The sequence below is a fragment of the Lonchura striata genome, chromosome Z (assembly GCF_050655825.1).
Source record: "Lonchura striata isolate lonStrDom1 chromosome Z, ASM5065582v1, whole genome shotgun sequence".
In the NCBI taxonomy this organism is placed as follows: Eukaryota; Metazoa; Chordata; class Aves; order Passeriformes; family Estrildidae; genus Lonchura; species Lonchura striata.
Window position 1 is genome coordinate 73,503,011 of NC_140740.1, and position 18,460 is coordinate 73,521,470.

The following is an 18,460-nucleotide window of genomic DNA, read 5'->3' on the forward strand; positions in this document are numbered from 1 at the left end:
TGCTTATATGATGCATATAAGAAGAGCTTTAAGATAATTTTGAATGGTATTATCTTTACAACACTAACAGACATTAAAAAAGAAGAAAAACCTGCATACACACATAAACCTTCACCCTTCTGATTATTAAATCAAAGAGATACTATCTACCTTGATGTGCACACTGAAGAAATTAAGTATATTTTCCAATTAATTTTGCAGAGTAATGCCCCTTTATAAAGTGTCTAGTTATGTAACACTCCAAAAAGAGTTCTGGATCATGCATTGATAGAGTGATACTGTAAAAGTACAGAAGAATCCCATCTTAATTACTCATCTTGCACAACAGGAAATAAAGACACTGTAAAACATTTGATTCTGCATAAAGAAAATGGTAACGAACATCAGACTGGAGGAGAAACAAGGAAAGTACTTAAAATCCTCCCTATATTAGCAGCTAAAAAAAACAGTGTTGAAATTGAGATGCTTGCTGACATTAGTTATACTTGAATTTGAACATTAATTTTTAAACCACTCTCTGCCCTAACATTTTTCCACTATGAAACAGGTGATAAAATGTTTTTATCACTATCCACCAAGAGAAAAAGCAAGAATTTTTTTGGTACGTAAATCAAGCAGACATCAATTAAACAAGAAAGGTACGTACCAGTGTGGTTGAGGAAACAGAGAAGATGCTCTCAGTTGCTATAGATTTTGATGGAGGAAGAAAACCACAATCATGCTAATCTGCAGCAATCTTTTATAGGTCGTCCAGTGAGGAAGTACTCATTTTAATATAATGATTACTCTGACACAATACTTATTCCCCATACAAACTAGTGGGCTCTATACTAGGTTAAGACCAGTGGTGCAGCCCAATGCATAAAATGAGTAAATGCAGTTATGCAGAACAAGAAAAGAGTTCCCTCCTCCTGCATGCATATACACAAAAAAGCAAGTATCACCTTAATGGTGTCTCCACACCAAAGGTTAAGTTTCTAAATTTCTGATTATTAATACCTGAAAACTCCACATCTCAGAACAGCTGAAAGGTAGTTCTTTAAACATTTCCTCCAAATAGAGCAGTAATACATGTATTAAATTGGTGAGTTAATATATTTTGTTTTCCATTAATGCTAGTAAAATCTTTTGCTCTAGCTCTCAGTGCAATCCACTTTCTCAGGCTGCATTTAACACTCATAAGCAGGATAGCAGTGCTATGCTAATGGATATCTTAGACGAGATGCTTCCTTGTGTTTTAAGAGGAATGAACCAATCCTACCTCAAAATAAAATTGCAAAAGACATGTCACATGTAGGAAGACAGGAGAGTGCGTGTGCATGTGCAACTGCGTGTGTCCACATGTATTTGCACACGCACACACAGCCATCTTTGTGGGAGATGGCAACTGTAGCATTGCAATTACTGTTTTTATACATACGTAGTGGTGTAGAGATGTATAAACGGCTCTTAACGTGCGTTTGGCTACAACACGCAAATTTCAACGCTACAACAGAAGACCCCACAAAAGATGGCCGGTCCTGGCCAACACGGAGTGGCCTGGGCCAGAACTCACACCGAACTCGGCGTGCCGCAAGCTCCTCCAAGGCCGGGGGAAGCTCGGGGGTCGAGCAGGCCGGGGGAGCCGGGCCGGCCCCACCGCCCGGCCGAGCCGCCCCCCCCGCCGCCCTCGGCGCGGCCCTGCCCGCTCCGCGACGGCAGCGGCGGGGTCGGGCACGGCCGCGGGGCGGGGAGCGCTGCCCGGCGGGGATGCGGGCGGGGATGCAGCGGGGATGCAGCGGGGATGCGGGCGGACACCCGGCGCCCGCGGCGGGCGAGGGGCGCGGGGCGGCGGCCGGCCCGGCCCAGCCCAGCCCGGCCCGGCCCAGCCCAGCCCAGCCCACTCGCCTCCGGCCGGGCTGCGCGCCCCGCGCCCCCGGCGGCCGCCGAGCGCTGCCCGCGCCCGGCCCGGCCGGGCCCGGCGGCGGAGATGCGGGGTACCCGCGACACCCCGCCGCACCTCACCTCAGCCGGCCGGGCAGCCTGCCGCGGCGGCGCGGGGATAAATGGAGAAAGAAGCGGAGGCGGGCGGGCTCCCTAACCGCGCTCACGGCACACCCCCTCTCACCTCGGACTTCGCCCGGTCCTGCTGCCCGGTGCCTGATATCATCTCCCCCGGCGGCCTCCCCGCCCCTCGCCGCTGACGCACTCCCGCTGATACGCCCGGAGCCGCCGCCGCTCGCCCCGCGCCGCCCGCCATGACGGCTGCGGGACCCGCATCGCCCCCCCGGCCGCGGCGGGTGCGGTACCGCGGCTCGGCTCGGCTCGGCACGGCTGGGCTCGGCTCGGCACGGCTGGGCTCGGCACGGCACGGCTGGGCTCGGCACGGCACGGCTCGGCACGCAGCCCCGCCACCTGCGCCGTGGTCACCCACACGGGTACCGCGCTGTCGCTCACCGCCGCTGAGTTAGCGGCGCCTGGCATGTGGCCCCGGCATGCAGGGAGAGCCCGGAGCAGCCTGAGAGATCTGTGGGACTAGCAAGGAGGAAGGAGAAGGGCATCGTCTCCTAGTGCTGGGTAGCTCACCGCAAAGCTAGGGGTGAAATATCACCTTTGCAAGAAAGGTGACCTCACAGACCCGGGCAGTAAGGATTGCTCCCCATTTTCAACAACTGTCACCATGGACCAGCCGGAGGCCTCACCACTCCTCCTGTTACCAATTGGGGTGCTGACTGAACTCAGTTACTGGCAGAAGCCTGTTTTCCAAACAGAAACATTAATCCCTGTCCCCAGCACTAACCACCGCTGGCTACGGCACTTGAGTATCCACCCCCAAGAAGACCTGTATGTCAGGAAGCTGGAGAACACCAAAATCAAATGAAGGAGTTTGTGAGAGGACAGCACGTGTCCTTGACTCTGTAAAATGTACCCATTTTATAGCTATGATGCTTTGTTCTGAGAATGAGAAGTAGTAGGTACAATCTGTGATAATATCCATGGGACAAAGAAGGCTGGGTGCAAACTGGGGTCACTGCCCAATGGCAGCAGTAATTTCAAGGGCTTCTTCAAGTGTTATTTGCCAAAGACAGCTCTGTAATGCCAGGGACCAGAGGAACAGGTATTAAGTGTAATTGTAGTTGTTATATGCATGTCCAAATGTATTGGGTTGGTGTAGCAAGATTTTGGTCATGGGGAGGCTGCAGGAGTGAGCTGCCAGGAACTTCCCCTGTGTCTGACAGAGCCCATGCCAGATGTCTCCAGGCTGGACCTGCCACTTGCCAATGCTCAGCCCATCAGTGATTACAGTAGCAACTCTGGGGTCATATATTTCAGAAGGGAGAAAACAACCTGCACACCTCCAGCCCAAAAGAGGAGTGAAAACGTGAGAGAAGAAGACTAAAGCTATTAGACGGCATCAAAGGAGGGCAACTAAGATGGTGAGGGTCCTTTAGGGGAAACCTAAGTAACGCCTGACATCACTTGGTCTGTTCAGCCTGGAGAAGAAGAGACTGAAGTGAGACCTCATTGTAGTTACCAACTTCCTCATGAGTGGAAGAGGAGGGGCAGGCACAGCTTTCTTCTCTGTGGTGAAGAGTGGCAGGACCCAAGGGAATGGCCTGGAGTTGTGTCAGGGGAGGTTTATGTTGGATATTAGAAACAGGTTCTTTACCCAGGGTTGGCTGGTCACTGGAAGAGACTCCCCAGTGTATTGATCATAGCACGAAACTGACAGAGTTCAAGAAGTATTTGGACAATGCTCTCAAGGACATGGTGTTAACTCTTGGGGATGGTCCTGTGCAGAGCCAGGAGTTGGACTCCACGGTCCTTGTGTGCCCCTTCCAACTCAGCATATTCTGTGATTCTGTGAGAAACAGCTCTGCAGACACTGAAGACTGTGAAGAAGGAGGTGGAGGAAGTGCCACAGCACTAGAAAAGATGTTTCACTGCCACCCGTGGTGAAGACCTACAGGGGCTGTGCCCCTGCAGCCCATGGTAGAACATGAGATCCACTTGAAGCCTGTGGTGGATCTCGCTCACACTGGAGCAGGTGAATGCCCAGAGAAGGCCTGTGACCCCATGGGAAACCCATGTTGGAGCTTCTGCCACAACCTGTGGACTTCTGCCAACACCTGTGGACCTGTGGAGAGATTAGTCCATGCTGGAGCAAGTTTTCTGCCAGGACTTGTGATCCTAGGGACAACACAGCCTGGAGCAGTACGCTCCTGAAGGACTGCGCTCCATGGGAAGAGCTTATATTGGAGAATAGGGAAGAGTGTTTTCCTTAATGGGGACCCCATGCTGGAGCAGGGAAAAGTGTGAGGAGTCCTTCCCCTGAGGACACAGCAGTAGAGACAGCATATGGTGAACTGGCCACAACCCCCATTCCCTGTCACCCTGTGCTGCTTGGGTGGAGGAGGTAGAGAAAATCAGGAGTGGAGCTGAGTCTGGAAAGAAGGAATGTGTTGTAGCCAAAGTGTTTCTAAGATTCGAGGTTATTTCTCATTATCCTATTCTGACAGGATTGGTAATAAATTAAATTAATTTCCCACAACTTGAATCTGTTTGGCCCATAGCAGTAACAGGTGAGTGATCTCTCGCTGTCCTTATGTTGACTCAGAAGCCTTTCTGTTATACTTTTTCTCCCGTGTCTAGATGAGAAGGGGAGAGACAGAGCAGTTTTGGTGGGCACTTTGCATCCAGACATGGTGAACCCATCACCCTAAAATAATGTAACTTTGCTGAAACAGATTACAACAGATTACCAGGTCTGGGAAGAAGCATCAACAAAAATTTTTTTAAATGAGCGGTCATCTTAAAACTCTATTTATGACAAGCTTTGACAAAGTTCTCTTGGCTAGAATAAAAGGGTCAATGTTTATGCTCTCCTAATTTTTTCTCCTAGTTAGAGTAATACTGATTATATTTTACACTTGCATTTCAAAGGAAAACTTTTTTAGTGCAGTGTTATGTAGTGAAAATTGTTCTGCAATGTATAGTATGCAAAATAAGATATCTTAAAGGAGTAAGATTACAAACTAAACCTAGCAGGGAATTCCTAAAATAAGTACCTCTGCTTCCTGTATTTTTTGCTTTCACAACAAATGAATGAAAGGACCTAAAAATTGGTGATAATTTTCTACCTGCATTGTTGCTAACTGTTTTGTGGAAGCATCTGGAAGAATCAAGAACTTTTGGCCTTTTTTGCTGAAAACTTTTTGGCCTTGGTCATTTACTAGACATTTTAAAGGAGATAAGGAGACTTGGACATACACAATTTAATTTAATAAAAATATTTACCTTCTCATTTGTTTGGGATATGGACATGCTATTAAAACCCTTTCATAAAATCTTTTAGGAGAGGAAATAAAAGGCAAAAAATTAATTCATGCAGAAATCCTCCAATAAATTGCTGTTTTTTCAGGTCATCTCTAATATTGCTTAGAAACATATTTGCATGTCAATTTGCTTTTAAACTATTAATATTGCTATCATACCACCTCCTATAACTGTAAGAATCTCCATGAAAACCCCACTAATTTATTTTCTACTGTTGTGAGAGTTACAGAGATCTTAACAAAAGATTCTTGTTTAAGACTAGTGCTTTTTCTCATAATCATATTAATCTCACTATGGGTTTGTGTATTCTCTTCTGTCACATTTATGTTGTACATTTTTAGAAGCATGTTCAACCTTACTAGTACAAGTACCCACACCAATAACATTAAGTGCAGTGGGCGACCTTATAGATTACAGGATGTGGTGCTAGGATGATCCTCTGAATATATGTGCTGTAGATCACACACACACACACACATGCATTCCCATCTGCCACAAGGAGACTTTGGATCTCTTTCAATATTTTGGATTCCCATCGTAATTTTTACCTGGAAGACCATACACCATGACATTCATGGTAGTATATAGAAGAAGGTTATGCTCCCACAGCTAAACAGTTTGTCAAACCTTTTTATTAAAGAGAAAATGTAGACATGGAAAGTCTGACATCTTACCCTGCATTTTTACATCTTCTGTCTCCGGTATCTTAGTACAATTGATACCTTCCAAGAAATGTCAGACTGGAAGAAACTCCAGTAAATTGTATGTCACATCTCACCGTCAGATGTTTTTCTAGGCTAATTTTTCTTAAATCTCTAGTGACTAAGATACCTGCAGCTTGTCTAGGGAGACTTCCAGATTTAAGGTTTTTCCAGTAAAAGCAACTACAAGAAAAGGTAACAGGTTCTAATTTTGCCATAATCATGAATGTATGCTAAATGACAAGCACACTGTGCAGCATGCTCAATACAAGCATGCCAATATAGCTACAAGACATGCATCTGAACATGCATTTGGTAAAATTCCTGTGACTTGTATTACAAACATTCATTCAAGTGATACAGCTGCCTGGAAACACAGATTTTTTTTGGATTGGAAAAGAGCTTTAAGGATCATCTAATTCAACTGCCTCTGCTTTGAGCAGGGACATCTTCCACTAGACCAGATTGACCAGAACTGTTTGCCTTGACCTTGAGTGTTTTGAAAATGAGGCATCAATAACTGCCTGGGGAGTCTGGTCCAGTGTCTCACTACCCTCACAAAAACCAAAACTAAAACCAATCCAAATAAACAAGCAAACATTCCCCCCCCCCCAAAAAAAAAAAAGTCCACAAACAAACAAACAAAACAAAAAACCAAACAAAAAAAGGTCATAGAATTATATTAATTAATAGACATAACAGCTAATGATAATGAGACTTCTCAATAGAGAAAATCAAGAGTTCAGCATGCAAAATACTGGGTGAGGCAAGAATTGTGGCAGATATTGCTGGGTGGCTCTGGTGTCTGTACTCCTGCCAAAGGGCACAAGCAGGGCTAGCAGGATTTGCAGCCAAGTCATTTATTGCTAATGACTCAAGAGTGCCTAACCCATGTAGGAGAAGGACAACCCTGCTCTTGGCAAGATTTACATAACAGACCTAAGCATAACAACATAAACATACCAAGCAGGTAAAATCATAGCTACTAACTACTTGTATTTCATTCCTTTCATCCTCAATAAATGGAAATCCTAGGGTTATTAAAAAAATTTCTGGAAAGAAAGATTTAAAGAAAGAAGCATGCATCTGATACTTCCTTCTACTAACAAGTTCTTTGGGAGCACATCAAGCAGCTATGTCAGGTCCAGCTACCCTCCTTTCTCTTCCTTAACCTCACCCACCACCCTCCATAGCAAGAACAAATGCAGCCTTGGTATCCTCTGCACAGATGTGTTCATTTCAGAAGGAGTGATGTTACCTCCTCATCTTTATTGGTGATATATTTACATCCATGTGATTTATTAGCAAAAGTCTGTGAGTTCCACTGTGGTGGATTGATTTTGGCTGCTGTCATATTCTCACCAAGCCACTCTACGACTCCTTCTTATCTGTTCAGGGAAAAGAGAATATAATGAAAGACTCGTGGGTTGAGATAAGGACAGGGAGGGATCACTCACCAATCACTGTTAAAGGACTAACAGGCTCAAATTGTGGTATTTAGTTGATTGCCAAGCAAATCAGAGGTGAATAACAGGAAATAAGAAGAAATCTTAAAAACACATTTCCCCTTCCCCTCCCTTCTTCCGAAGCTCAACTTCACTCCCAATTTCTCTACCCTCTCTCCTAGAGACTCACAGAGGAGTGTGGAATGGGAGTTGTAGTCAGTCTATCTATCATGCATTGTCTCTGCTGCTCCTTCCTCCTTCCTTTGCTCCAGTGTGGAGTCCCACACTTGGGAGAACAGTCCTCTGTCACCCTTGCGCCAAGAATGACACAAGAAAAGATGAGGATGCAGTGTAAAAAGGAAGGAAAGAAGGCTTTAATGGAAGGGAAACTTTGGCTTAAATAGACCAACACAACACATTCTATTTGATTGGTTAATTAATAAAAACATCTTTCTCACACACCGTTCTTGAGAGGAACAGAAAAGCAAGGTGGAAAAACACCACCTGCAGATTTACACCAACAAGTTATCACATTCCTACAACTCCCTAAAAATTCTCACAAGCCACTGTGAGAAAAAATTACCGTTTGTCTCTCCCTGACCAGGCTGGCATCCGCAGCCTTCCACAAATTTCTCGACTGTCAGTCCTTCCCATGAACTGTGGTTCTTCACAAACTGCTTCAGCATGTTCTGTTCTAGGCTCCTCTGCAGGCTGCTAGTCTACATGAGCTGTGCCTGGGACCTCCATGGGCTGCCTCACTATTGTCTTCATCACAGGGGAATGAATCTCAGCTCCAGCTCATGAAGCATCTCCTCCCCCTGCTTCTTCATCGTCCTCAGTGTCTGCAGAGCCTCTGACATTTTCTCACTCCTCTCTCATAGGTGCTGTTACTCTTTCTTAAATGCATTATCACAGAGGTACTGTGATAACAACTAAACACCACTGATGTTCAGCTCAGCTTTGGCCATTAGTGGATGCATCTTGGAGCCAACTAGAGCTGCCTCAGCTGGACGTGAGGGAAGCTTTTGTTAGCTTCTCCAAGTAGCAACATCCTGCTGCCAAATCCTTGCCACACAAACTCAATACAATCACTATCACACTGCAAAGTTTGTCTCTCTCTTCTTACATTCCTTTAGTAAAGCTAGAAACATCTCACTTTCTGGTCAGCTTATTTCATATATGAAAGGATTTTTATGTCTCTTTGGAAGTTTCATTATCCAACACATGCAATAGAAATAACTGTTCCTCAGTTAACACTTCTTTTCAATTACCAGTCTCATAGTATGAAATATCCCTTTTCTCTCTAAGTACTGTAGGAGATTTGCTTTCACAGTCTGACCTTATTTTGCCTAGCCCCTATTCTCTCAAAGACTCAATATTCTGGTATAAGAACATTTTTGAGTGATTATAACAAGTTTTACCAGGACGTGAAATTTTTGGAGCACTTTTGATTTATTTGATAAACTTTTGTCTGCATCTTGCATTTCTTGATGAAAGCTTCTTATTCCCCAAGTACAGAATGGGCATTTATAGGTCAACCAAAGGTTCTCTAAATGAACCAAATAGAAAGATTTCTCCTGTAAAAACACTGAGAATGTGAGAACAAAATCTGGACAGCTCTTCTTTACCTTGTGTTGAGGAGTCACTTCATACACTTCATACATTCGGTGGTCTTCTGACCTCACACAAGTGGGACTGCATTGTAAATCACTAACAGAGACTCCCTCTTGCACCATGTTGATGTTGCAGTCAGAGGTGTGGCTACCACACACACATTAATGTGTATACAGTGTGCAGGCCTTTAACCAGGTCAGCTCTTTTATTCATAGCAAGAAGGCATTAATAATGCAAACACCTGTGAGTGTTCTGAAAGATGCCATGTGGAATTATCAGTGTAGCAAGTCTCTAATGGAGTTCCATCACAGAGTAATTCAAGAGAAGACACTTCACAAAGCCTTTAAAACATTGTTATCATTCTAAGACTGATAAAATTTTTTTACTCAAACATGTAGGTTCAGTACTTTTTCTTCATCTTCCACATCTTCCAATTAGGACTGCCTGCAATCAGCTGCCTGACTTCTGCAGGATTTATATGTCCTACTCCCCCACTCTCCCAGTACAAAGGTCTCATTATGCACCTAATTTGAAACCAGCCTTGTGGCCCCTGCCCTCTTGCTGGCCCCATGACTTACTGTTCCTTCTGGCTGCAAGACTTAGGGCCCCTCACAGCTTTCCTAGTGTGAAATGAAATACAGCAGCAGTCCCATCTGCTCTGTACAGGAGAAAGTCAACAAATCATTCAGTAGCCACAGTCCTTGGGAGTTAGAGGGGCCCTTAACAGGGCACACATGGGAAGAATGAAGGAAGAGACACAAAATTGAAAAATTAAAGTAAGCTGAAAAACTTGGATCTAATTTGCAATGCATTATTTAAATGGTGAAGAGCAGAAAGCATTAAAGCAAGCAAGGTCAACTTATCTCAACATGTAGTGACAAATTCAGATTAGCTCAGAGGGTTAGAACAGGGTGTTAATAACAGCAAGGTTCAAACCCTGTATGGGCCATTCATTTAAGATCTGGACTCAATGATCCTTGTTGGCACCTTCCAACTCAGAATATTCTTTGACCATCACAGGACCAAGCTGGTCTGAAACAATTCTTCATGTGGGTTTAAATAATCTATAGTAACTACCTGTGAAACTACCAGTGGCAACAACTCTCTGGCCACAGAGAGCAGGCACAGACTTTCCTAGTCATTTTCCTGGGGAAGGCTGTGAGAGGATCAGAGAAAGGATGAGAAACAATTCTTATCTCTATTTGTTGCTGTTGTGGTGCAACACATTCCATGTGGAATGTGTCATGGATATTTATCGAAGAGTGATTTCTTAATTGGCCACTGGATGGTGTTTGGATTGATTGGTCAAAGCTGTATCAGACTGGCTAGAAGGGTTACTAAGTTTCTTAATAAATAGAGAATAATATAGTATAGGATGATATAATAAAGCAACTGATCAGCCTTCTGCAATCATGGAGTCAATGCCAATTATTACCCAACTGGAGGCCTGTGATGAAAACTGGATGTCTTGGTTTAGGGCAAATTTGGAAAAAACCTTTAAAGGGGCTATTCTAGAAAGTAGATTTATGTGACTCTTTCCCCAGTTGGTTTGGGAAAATATTTCTTTGGAGAAAAGTGGAGAAAGTAGGCATTGCAATGTAGAGCAGGCTAAGCACAAAGAATGAACAATATTAAACAATAAAACCTCTTGCTGCTCCAAAGAGATGACAAACTCAGAAAGACCTTTTCATGGGCTGCAGCTCAGCTCACTCAATCTGTTATCAGTCCCTCTGGTGCTGGAAATCCCACAGCCCAGACCTGGCCCAATGGGCCACAGGTGCGAGCTGCCATTCTGATGCCATTCTGATGTTCAGTCCTGAACAGTTTTAAACAGTTTTAAGAAAAGAGAGAAACCACAGTCTAGGGAACTTCTCTGCTTCAGCTAGCTAAAAACTAACTAAAAAGCAGATGAGAGCTCTGTCCCACTGTCTGTCTGTCTGCAGACAACACAGTCTGAGAAAAGGATGCAGGGTAGCAATTAGTGATTCTGGTAACAAACTCCATCCTTCTCTCCTCCTCTTTGCTCTCAGAAGCAGTCTTATAGGTGTGAAACTTATTTCTGGGCTAAACAGATGAATGGGGATGCAAGCACCATAAAATTACCCCAGGACACTACCTGTACCCGGTTTGAATAAGGTGATTGGAAGGGAGTTACCCTTTTCATTAAAAAAAAAAAAAAACACACCAGTGTGCTGTTACCCTAACTTCTGCAGAAATACACACACTTTCCTTGCACTTGCATGATTTTTTCATAAAAACCAAAGTAGTTCTCTGTGACTCCCTTCAAATCCCTTCTTAATGCATTTTTTGTTTGTGGTAGCTGCAAACACCTGATAGAAGATGGGTAGAGACAGAGGCTTGGCCACTCCTTGTCAGACTGGTCACTGTTGTGTCCCTGTTGCCTCATGCTTCTGTCATAAACCCCTATTATTTCCTTGCCTATCACGAGATTGTCAGTTCTTTAAAGAGAAACTATCTTCTGGTGATAGATAAGATTCACTTATGACAGGATTAATATTCTAGTTTTTTACTCCCTAAATTCACAGCAAAAAAAATGGCTTTTAAAATTCTCTTGCAGGTCTCCCTGTGCACCATGTTTCTATACATTGATTTCCCCGTTGCTGCAGAGGGTGTATCTGTTCATCCTGATGCACTGGACATTGGTGATACTGGCTCTCACTGCTGTGTGGCTGTGCCTACACTCACACTCCAGAGGGAATGTCCCTATGAGAAGACACAGCTTCTGCTGTGTGCTTCTGAAGGGAATATATACAAATTTCAAATCTTAGTTCTTGCAGTCACTATCAACTAGCATTTTGTGTAAGGAAGAGGGATACTTCAGCGTCAGGTATCCTGCGGGATTTCCTGAGAAGCAGTCTTCACAGATAAGTAGGAGCTATGGCCTCAGTGGTCTAGTCTTGAAGGTGACAGTTGAACTCCAGTCTCAAATGTACTTTCATGTTCCATTCTCTTCAAATTGTGCACATCCTTCAACATTTCCAAACACATTTCCTGAGATTTTCACCCTGCAAAATCAAGAGGATAAGCAAATGTAAAAGTAGAATAAAATTAAACTGTTAGCTAAGTGACTCTGACCATGTATTACCTTAAAATGCTACAATATTCGTAACCTTAATTCATGTCTTAATTTTTAAAGGATAAACACTTGAGGGTTTTTAATAGAACCTCCTCACATGGGAAAAGGCAGATCTCAACACCTGCCAAAGAAAACATTTTAAGTCTCTGAGAGGAGTGATCTGTAAGAACTGTTCTTTGAAACAATTGTGATCAGGAGCCTTATAATAATAATCTTTAATTCCTTGTCTACAGACAAAGAAATTAAAGATTATTCCTTAAAATAAAGATAATCTTTAGTCATACATTTTATGTAGTCAACCTTTATAACAAAACAAAACAAAAGAAAGCACCCAACTTCTTTCTTGAATTGCTAGAGGCAAGTATAGGATTACTACCTGTATTTGTAGGTAGTGTTTAGCATTCTGCTCATTCAGCATTCTGCTTGTTCAGAGTGAATATTGTTAAGAAGTTTAGTACTTGTATATGTTTCTGCAGGACCAGGAGTTATATTTGTTTTCATTTTTGTTTTTATACTCTTTACCTAAATGACAGAATGAAGCTACCTTATCCAGGTAGAAAAGTAATGATTTCTTGGTTTGCTTTTTTTGCACACACAGATCTTGCTTTTCCTACTAAATTGTCTTTACTTATATCCCTAAGCTTTCTCATGTACCATTCTGATTCTCGTGCATCAGAAGGAGTGAAGGAAGAGGGTGGCATGGTGAGTAAGCAGCTGTGTCAGCCTCATCTGCCTGCTGTAGATAAACAATAAACCATGATAAAGGAAGAGCATTTGGGGATTATTTAAAATTTAGTTAGATTTGGTTAGGGGAGAAAGCAAGAGATTGAGATGTTTTGGGGAGGAACAAGTATGGGAAATAGAAGGATAAGGGGATCCAGGACCATTTCTACAGTTCTCTAGAAACTTCTCTAGAAGGTTTCAGTCGCTGGAGCAATCTGTATTTTCTTTAAGCATACAGATATGTTTCCCATCAATTGACCTTCATTCTGATGAACCAGAAAAGGCAGCAGTACAAGGCCATTGGTGCAGTTTGTGTGAGTGGTGCATTTTTGTCTCTGACTCCATCAATGTGGCCAGGTATGTGCATATGTTTATATATGTGTGTGTACTGTACACAAGTATCTGAGCATGTGAGTATCATATGTATATGAGTGTGTAGTCCTTGAAGGACCTGGCATGTGTGGAACTGCAATGGCTCTCCCTCTCTTGGACTACCTGATACACACTCTCCATTACTAGGTTTTGATGTCATATGAACATAATCACATTGCAAAGAGTTTTTATTTTGTTTATAATAAAAAAAATCTCACCCCAGACTCAATTTGGAGAGGGATATTTTGGCCTCTTGTTTCAAATTAAAAGAACAAGAATCCCAAATACAAAATATTTAATGGGGAAAAAAATTCCTTAGTGCATGCATTTCTGAAATTCTAGAAAGGATAAAGAAATTATTAGAAATTTTGCATTAGTATGTAATTGTTAAGATGTATTTGAAAAAAATAAAAGAATTACCACAGGTTGAACTGAGCAAACAATTCCATGGTACAGTTACCAAGTACTGGTATCTGCATTGACAATAATTTCAAAAGGCCCAGGATGACCTGAGGAGAATACCCTCATTTTACCTCAATCAGTTATGCTGCAATTGAAAAGTTGTTGTCCTAGTTCCACTGCAATTAAAACTCTGCTCATTAGTCCCAGTGAAAATATCTTCTCTTACAACACCCCTTGTGTACAATAATAAATGAGGAGCAGACTGCTCTGGCATTGTATTCCTGTTTAATGGGCACTGATACACAATGGGATGCCCAATGTCCTTCTGGTGCTTCTGGAGTTGCAAGATTAAGCCACTGAGAACACAAGCAGCTGTTTAGGACAAGAAGTGTCTCCTGTCCTATCCTGCTGAAATTGTGGGCCAGAATTTAAATAGGCAAAATAAACCATCCAGATTGGTATTAGAGTGGACTAGGAAAAAAATCCAGAAATCCCAGCTTACCATTTTTTTTTTTTCTTCCTTCCTAGGGAAGATCCAAAGACATCTAAAAAGCTTTTGTAAAGGTTGTCAAAAAAAGTTGAACTTTACTTCTGCTTGTAGATCTTAGAATTTTTTTGAGGACATCTTAGTTTTCTGAGGTACTGCAGAGGATTTGCTATTAACTCAGGCATAAAACAGAAAAATCACATGTGATAAACTAACAATTTTAGTTTACCATTTAATGCTGCATCTAGAGCACATCTTAAAGTCAAGATGGGCTGTCTAAAGAGACTTATTCAAGAAGATGATCACAATTTTATTAATTAATGTATATTATAAATCAGATGTCTACAAACTGATAAATGATAAATTCTGTCATAAGCTTAAATTTAGCTTGGAAAGTTCAATGTAGACCAAAATTAATCCTCAAAATCAAAAAGTGAAAGGTAAGTATTAATACAAAATACTGCCCTTGCTTAACTCTATGACCCAATATGATCTTTTTAAGTAGGTCCATATCAAGTGTATTGATTATTTATGATTCACATTTATTTATGATTGAATGTATTGTGTTCTCAACAATACAAATTGAGATCTAAACCTAGGCTTTCAAATACCTGTGAATAAATCTGACATAATACCTGTATGTAGATTTTGTTGATTTCAGTATTTTGCTGATCATTCCATCTCCTTAGCTGTTCTCCCAAGAAATTCCCAGATTTTCAGGATTCAGCAATGCCTATAGTGTGATAATGTTATATGACAGCAGGGGGAATTCCTGAGGCACGGTTCACTAGTCCATCTCATTTTAAGAAGAGCAAACATATCCAAGATTGTTCACCTTTGTGCTGGAGCTCACACTGTGCCCACTAGCCAGACTGAGTTCTGCACCTCCCAGCTGACTCCTGCAATGACCTTCACTAAAGCTGTTTGGCTGGCAGAGGGACAGAAGCACGGAATGTAAATCTGACCCATTTGAAAGCTGAAATTGTTAATGTCTTGAAAAAGCAACAGTGGTCCACTATGGTCATCAGCACCAAAACCAAAATAAAATCATAGTGAATTGTGAAAGCCCTCCAGGCTTGTATGGGCTGCTTTACATTGTATACAGAGAATTCTGTAGGGAGGGAGAGAGAAATTAAAAGAGACAGAGAAAGGAGGAAATTGCTTTTTCACATTTCTTCTACTCATTACTTCCTCCTATCCCCAGCAGATGCTCTGGGTGGAGGTCTGTTGAACTCACGTTTCTCACTTGTCAGCCTTGTGGCTTCAGAGTCTGCAGATCAGCTACCACACAGAATGCACTGTTCCCCATTTACTCCACCAGCTTCACCACTGTACCTGGATATGTGTTTCATAGTGCTTTCCTCTGGGCCTGCCTTTCACTACCCAAGAGACAAGCTGGGCTATTTTGCCATTTGACAGAGAGGGGATATTTTTTTGCACTGTTCTGAAAAGCAATCACCTTCCACCTCACTCCATTGTCTCAAGGCAGGAGGGAGCTCATGGAGAGGTCTTGTCTATGTCTTTCTCAGTTTCCTTAGATAAACTTGCTAAGTGCATTCAAGAAGGAAGTAGCTGCAACCTTCATTCTGCTTTTCCAGGAGCTTCTCCTATTTCAGAGCAAGCCAGTCATACATACCTTGTAACAGAAGCCAGACATCTTAACAGAATTGCTAATCACACTCTTCTGCTTGCTTCTCTCCTAGGAATTTCTACTGTACTCCTCTGTAATCCATGCACCACATTGAAAGACCTCTAACTGTAAAAAGACAGCCTGAGTGGTTGCTAACGGAAAATCATGGAAGAAATCACCAATAAAAGGCAACACATTATAGAGCTTGCTATCTCCCTGAATACCTTGATGTATATTGATGGGACTAGTGCCCCCATTTCAGGTCTCTCTAAGACTGACATGGACACACTGCCAAGAGGATGCTGGAGCAGGAGAATAACAAATGCATCACAGGAAGACATGCAAAACAGACACTGTCAGAGGGACAATTTTGTCATCTGGGTGCAGGGCAAAGTCACACAGGTCACTTTCTGCTGCTTAACAACAGCTCTGCTCTGCAGCCAGTGAGCCACTGCAATTACTCTCTTGCTTTTAATAAAAAAAAATATTTATTTACTTAGTAACTATACATATAACCACCTAAGAAAGGAAAGTTATTTCTAGAAAATTTTGGGGTTGTCATAGTGATTAGTTATGATTCCTTCAAAATGTTTTTGCTTCACCTACAGCAAAACTGAGCTCCAGTCTCTTATTCTGTCTGAAGTCCATGTTCAATTCACTATGTGTTTGTATTTTGTGAAATGTAAGGTTATATTCCAACACCAGTGGAACATGAAGGGTGTTGCTTTTTTAGGCAATATATTCTTAATTCTGCAAGCCATGGTTTATTAGCTGAAGCAAGCATAACACACATGACTGACAGCAGTAAAAGCATTAGTTGAAATCAGATTGACCCTGGGTTTAGTTTTAACCAGATTTAACAAAGACAGATAGTTTAGACTGGAAATGGGGAGGAAAAAAATAAAAGAGTGACACTGATTGGAGTGTTAAATCAAACTGCTTCTTCTGTCCCTGAATGAAAATGAAAGCAAGTTTTGTTGCAAGTCCCTTGTTTGTCTTCAGTAATGTAACATTTTGTGGAAGAGATGCAAGGGAATGGAATGCACATAAAAGTCTTCTGTGAAAGGTCAGGCTGAGAGTTGTAACTCTGAAGAAAAACAGAAAGGAAGATGCAGCATCAAAGAACAGAATCAAAAGCTAGGTATGAGTATCAGCTGAGATTCTGAATGAGTTGATACACACTTAAATCACTATGGTTTCCCATAATGGCTTTTGGGAGAAGAAGTTACACTGGGAATTACACAATCTCACTTGTAAAAGAAGTAAAGAGCTGACAGTATTTAGTGATAGACCTTAAGATACAGAAGGATTATCTGTTTTTTTCAAGGTACTATTTCAAGGCAAAGCAAAGCCCACATGGAGATCTGTGTGACTTAATTCTTGAAACACAGCTTGGTTGATGAGTTAAAGCTAAGAAAGCAGAGTGTCTTGTCCTATCACTCTAGTCAGATGTTTCATCTTCAGGCTAGGTTTCAACTGGAGAGAAAAGAAATTAGTCATGTTCCAAGAATTAAAAAATCTAGCAGGTAGTATAAGGACAGGTCTTCCAATTAGAGCATGGGAAAAATTGTTAAATTAAAATATTAATGTAACTGCAAAATAATACTGCAAAATAATTTTGCTACTAGGAAAATCCTTCTAGCAGTGACCAAAATGTGCTTTTAGTTAGCCCTCAGTTAATGTGGTATAAAAATACAAAAGACAAAATGCAACATTTGACAAGAACCATATAGGCAAATCTAGACATTTACATTTAAATTCTACATAATGCCAAATATAATATTTCCAATTTCATTATTCAGATTATCCTCTCTGGTTTAATAACTGGGTTTCAGCTAATTTTCAAGAGGTTTTTGTGTGTTGAATTGATAATTTATATGTGATAACTCACTGGTGTGGCAAATTTTGTCAAAGGCTTAATCTAAATCATGTGACTATCAAGTTGCTATCTACTTGCATGTGTTCAAGTGAGATAAGCATTCAAGTGCTGCTCTTAAGAAAAAACTTACTGTGATAGAAGGTGGGCATGTTTGTGGAGCATATTCTCACTCCTCTCTTTGACTGCAGTTGCTGCTGCCCAGTTTTCCCCCTTGTCAAATATGTTACACCAGAGGTGCTACAACCATTGCTGGTGGGCTCGACCTTGGACAGTGGCAGATTTACCTTGGAGCTGTCTGGAACTGGCTCTGCCAGATACAGGGGAAGCTTCTGGCAGCATCTCACTTAAGCCATCCTCACCCCCTACTATAAGGTCTTGCCTTGCAAAAATAATGCATTTTTGTTTTTCTTTTATTTTCTTTGTTACCTCTAAGAAAAATCAGGTTTCAGATGAAGGCTTCAGAGAAAATGTATAATTAGTTTAGTTTGGGTTGCCCGTTACTATCCCAGTTGGCCTTCAGAGGCATGGTGACATATCCCTGTGGTGAACTTGGTGTACCCACAACTTCTACACTGAAAAAACATCCCTGTGCTTGTGTTGTATTTGGTTCACAGTTAACATGGGATACATGAAAAAATCGTGCATGTGTGATGTTCATTTGTTGCTGAAGCAACACTTTGGTAGTGGTAGGGAATACTTTAACTACAGTACTAATTAAATTATAGTAGTTTCAGGGAAAAAGTGCATTCAGACATTTAGAAAAGCCAAGCCATATGAGGTATTTCCAGGAGATG

At 42.0% G+C, this 18,460-nt stretch overlaps 1 protein-coding gene across 6 annotated transcripts in view; it reads right to left on the minus strand.

Annotated features, from left to right (window-relative positions):
* The window catches only part of FAM169A (family with sequence similarity 169 member A), a 38,338-nt gene extending 36,081 nt beyond the window's left edge, over positions 1-2,257 (minus strand). For 4 of the 6 annotated variants that reach the window (XM_021531812.4, XM_021531810.4, XM_021531811.4 and 1 more), the window contains exon 1: positions 2,108-2,257. In XM_021531812.4, coding sequence (XP_021387487.3) covers positions 2,108-2,239 — 132 coding nt within the window. In that variant the 5' untranslated portion in view covers positions 2,240-2,257. Of the gene's footprint in view, positions 1-2,004 lie in introns of all 6 variants that reach the window. The other 2 variants (XM_085566899.1, XM_077790143.2) reach the window with 1 other exon arrangement.
* Positions 2,258-18,460: the final 16,203 nt, after the last annotated feature.